The sequence below is a fragment of the Impatiens glandulifera genome, chromosome 6, assembly GCF_907164915.1.
Source record: "Impatiens glandulifera chromosome 6, dImpGla2.1, whole genome shotgun sequence".
NCBI classification, from domain to species: domain Eukaryota; kingdom Viridiplantae; phylum Streptophyta; class Magnoliopsida; order Ericales; family Balsaminaceae; genus Impatiens; species Impatiens glandulifera.
In genome coordinates, this window is record NC_061867.1 from 9076047 (window position 1) to 9079579 (window position 3533).

The 3533-nt window shown below is 28.0% G+C and overlaps 1 protein-coding gene across 1 annotated transcript; it reads left to right on the plus strand.

The window, feature by feature from the left end:
• Positions 1–221: 221 nt before the first annotated feature.
• On the plus strand, positions 222–782 carry LOC124943097 (pectinesterase inhibitor-like). Its single transcript, XM_047483656.1, has one exon. It carries the CDS (start codon positions 222–224, stop codon positions 780–782), a length of 561 nt encoding a protein of 186 aa, XP_047339612.1.
• The last annotated feature ends 2751 nt before the right edge of the window (positions 783–3533 follow it).

A 3533-nucleotide genomic window follows, 5' to 3' on the forward strand; every position in this document is an offset into this window, starting at 1 on the left:
AACAACAAATATAAAATTTTATAATTGAGCTACTCACAAGCAACTTTACTCGTTTACACCATAATCTAGCATATTAAAAAAAGTAACATCTTTAAATATTAAAAAGAAAGAATTAACATGCCAACTGCAAATTCACTGCAAATTCATGATATATAAATGTAAGATAGTTTTCTCTCCATAATCACCTAATAGATCAAAGAACATAAATATATATATAAAATATGTCCTCTTGTAGCCAATTGCTAGTCTTTCTCTTCGCAGCCTATTACGTTCTCATCGCCACTTCTTCCCCAATAGGAGATCCAAGAGTCAAGTCATCAACAACTTTGATCCAAAATGTATGCTCTAAAACTCATAACCTTAACCTTTGTAATGATATATTGAATTCTGATCCTCGAAGTGCACACGCCGATCTGAAAGGCCTTGTCCAAATACTCATCGATAAGACATATGCTAAGGGGAATTTTGCATTAACTGTGATCGCGTCTCTTTACAAAAACGCAAACAACACCGAGACTAAAGATCAACTGCATTTGTGTGTTATATCTTACAAGAGTGCAATGAACAATCTCAATAAGGCGAATGCAGCTCTAAAGTCTGGTAATAGAGAAATTATTAGTGATATAACATCTGTTATAGATGGAGCTGAGTCATGTGACGATGTATACGACGGTCCACCGGTCATTCCTCCTAAGCTTGAACAAGCTAACAAGAACTTTGAAGATATTGCTAACATTATTTTCTCAATATTATTTTCTCAATTAGTAAACTTCTGTGAATGAAAACACAAATGTTATTATAATAATATACATCTTGAATATATTTTGTCTCACTCATCTTTTATTGCACTATTTTAAGAATTAAGTTAAATAGGATTGTCAATTAAATTTGAAACATTATAAATTCAATTCAAATTATAGGAAAATTCAACATTAATATTTTTAGTCAGTTGCTAGTTATATAAGTAAGAATGAGAATTTTGAATATTAAAGAATAGGAGATAGAACATCGATGACTTTAAGTTTTAATCCATTGAAGACCATCGATTATAACATTTCATTAACTATGTACACGAGGCATCAACCAATTGAACCAAGAATTGATCTGAAATCTTGGATAACAACAAACTTTGCTTTGTTAAATTAAGGGTATTTAATAAAAACTAGTTTGGTTCATAAAATTTAGAAAAGAACTCAAATTATGTTTGTTGCGTTCCACTAACTAAAATTCATTATCTCTAAAATTATCGCACATCCTTTAGTCTCTTATAAATGATTTTTGAAAATTGAATAATGAGTTTGTTGGAAAACATAATAATAATAATAATAATAATAATAATATATGTAAGGAGATCCGGACAGATGTGATGTAATACTAATTTTTTATATTAAAAAAATAAAATAACAATATCCTTCTTTTTGGAGAAAGTTTATCTTTGCAAAATTAAAGAAGATTTTTTATATTTATCCCTCCGGCGATCGCGAGAAAGACGAAGGTGGCGCATGGAACGACGTCGTTGCAGGCTCGTTTGGGCATTCTATCAGCGTTCTATCAAGCGTTATTGTGTTTTGATGGACGACGATAACGTTCAATTAGTTGGTTGAGTGCGGAACAAGTGCGTGTTCTCTCTGTTGCAATAGACTACACAGACGCGTGTGGAGCGTTGGATGACCATCCAATGCTCATCCGATGGACGCGGTTCCAATTGAAGAATTCCTTTCAGATTTCAGGTACACCATATTGCGAATTTATTTTTATTTTAAAACCTTAAGGGTTCAACGGGACAACCTAATTGTACTAACTTGGAAAATTATTGTTGAGGATTAATCATTTAATAAATAATATATATATATATATATTTAACAAGGATAAACATTTCACTTAGAATGATTCTTTGTGAGCAAAGAGATCACCTATATGAGGGAGAAGTGGGGCCGCTTTGAAGGAATTGCATGCCTCAATTCTATACCCTCTCACATAACCAAGTGCGTGTTTCATGCCAAAATGGACACAACATTGAGAGCTTGACATTTATCAGAAATTTATTTTATGAAAGTGTGTAATCATTTACACAAAAAGCAGAATAGTTCAGGTACATCAAATCTACTAATCAAATAGTAAAATTATATACTTTCATAAGGGAGGTTCAAAGGGTTACACATACTTATCCTATGTAGAATTTAATTTGTTAATTTTCGTTAATATAGGGATTGTTAGAATTAAGTTAATCCATTAATGAATGGAAATAAGATTGTGAGTAAATAAAATCAAATAAAATTTGAATTCAAATGTGAGTTAATGGTGAATTTAATCTAAGTTATAATTAAATATTAAATTTTTAATTAATATTTAATGTCTAATTAGAAAATTAAAATATAATGTTTGGATAAATATTCAACTTTAATTGAGCTATTAATTGACTAACGTATATACTTTTCAATTAACTAGCATTGAATTGAATGTCTAACATAGCATTCATCAAATTAATGCAACGATGTTCCACCTCAGCAGCGCAAATGACCTCTACCCTCTTATTTGAGCATCAGCAGCGCAAATGACCTCTACCCTCTTATTTTGTCAAATTAATGTTCCACCTCAGCATAAAGCGGGCATATATTAAACTTGGGCAAAACACTCCAATGCTTCTGCCCGCCCTCTTATCTAAATAATTTAAAGGTGTTTTAAATAAATAACTAATTTATACTATTATAACTAATATTCCTATATTATAGGAAAATTTAAGAATTTAAACTTTAAAACGTGTTAATATAATTAATAAAAAAAATATTAATTTATTTAAAATATATATTTATTAATTAAATATATAAGTAATTTAATTTAAAATATTTTTATAATTTAAAATATATTATAATATTAAAAACTAAAAATGACCTACATAAAAACTGAAAATGACATACATAAATAAAATATAACTAATATTACTATATTATAGAAAAATTTGAGAATATATAACTAATATTTTTATATTATAATAAAATAAAAATATTTTTATAATTTAAAATATATTATAATATTATTATAATTTAATATATAATTAATATTATTATAATTTAATATATAATTAATATTCCTATTTTATAGTAAACTTTAAAATATATATTTATTTAATGTTATTATAATGTTACTTAAAAATAGTAGAAAAAAAATATTCCTATATTATATAATATATTATATTATCTAATCATGAAAAAGTCAGAAGAGGGCATGACCGGCATAGAGGGCACTGCCCTCTTTTTCCTTTTATCTGCAATGCAAAAAATGAAAAAAACCAATGACCTGCCCTTTTCCACGCTGTCCGATGCGGGCACAGGTCATGCGTTGGAGATGCTTTTAGTTATGGACTAATTAACAAATTAATGAACAATATTTATTGCTAATTGATTTTATTTGAAGGTTTAATTTTCAATAATATATACTTATTTTTTATTCATCTCTCCTAAGCATATCATTTATACCATTCTCTGTCTAAGAATTCTAAGAGATTTTTCTCTCTTCACCTTCTTTTTAACCCA

Bases quoted from the DNA above. Each gene is read 5' to 3' on its own strand.
- LOC124943097 (XM_047483656.1), top strand. From the start codon at position 222: ATGTCCTCTTGTAGCCAATTGCTAGTCTTTCTCTTCGCAGCCTATTAC.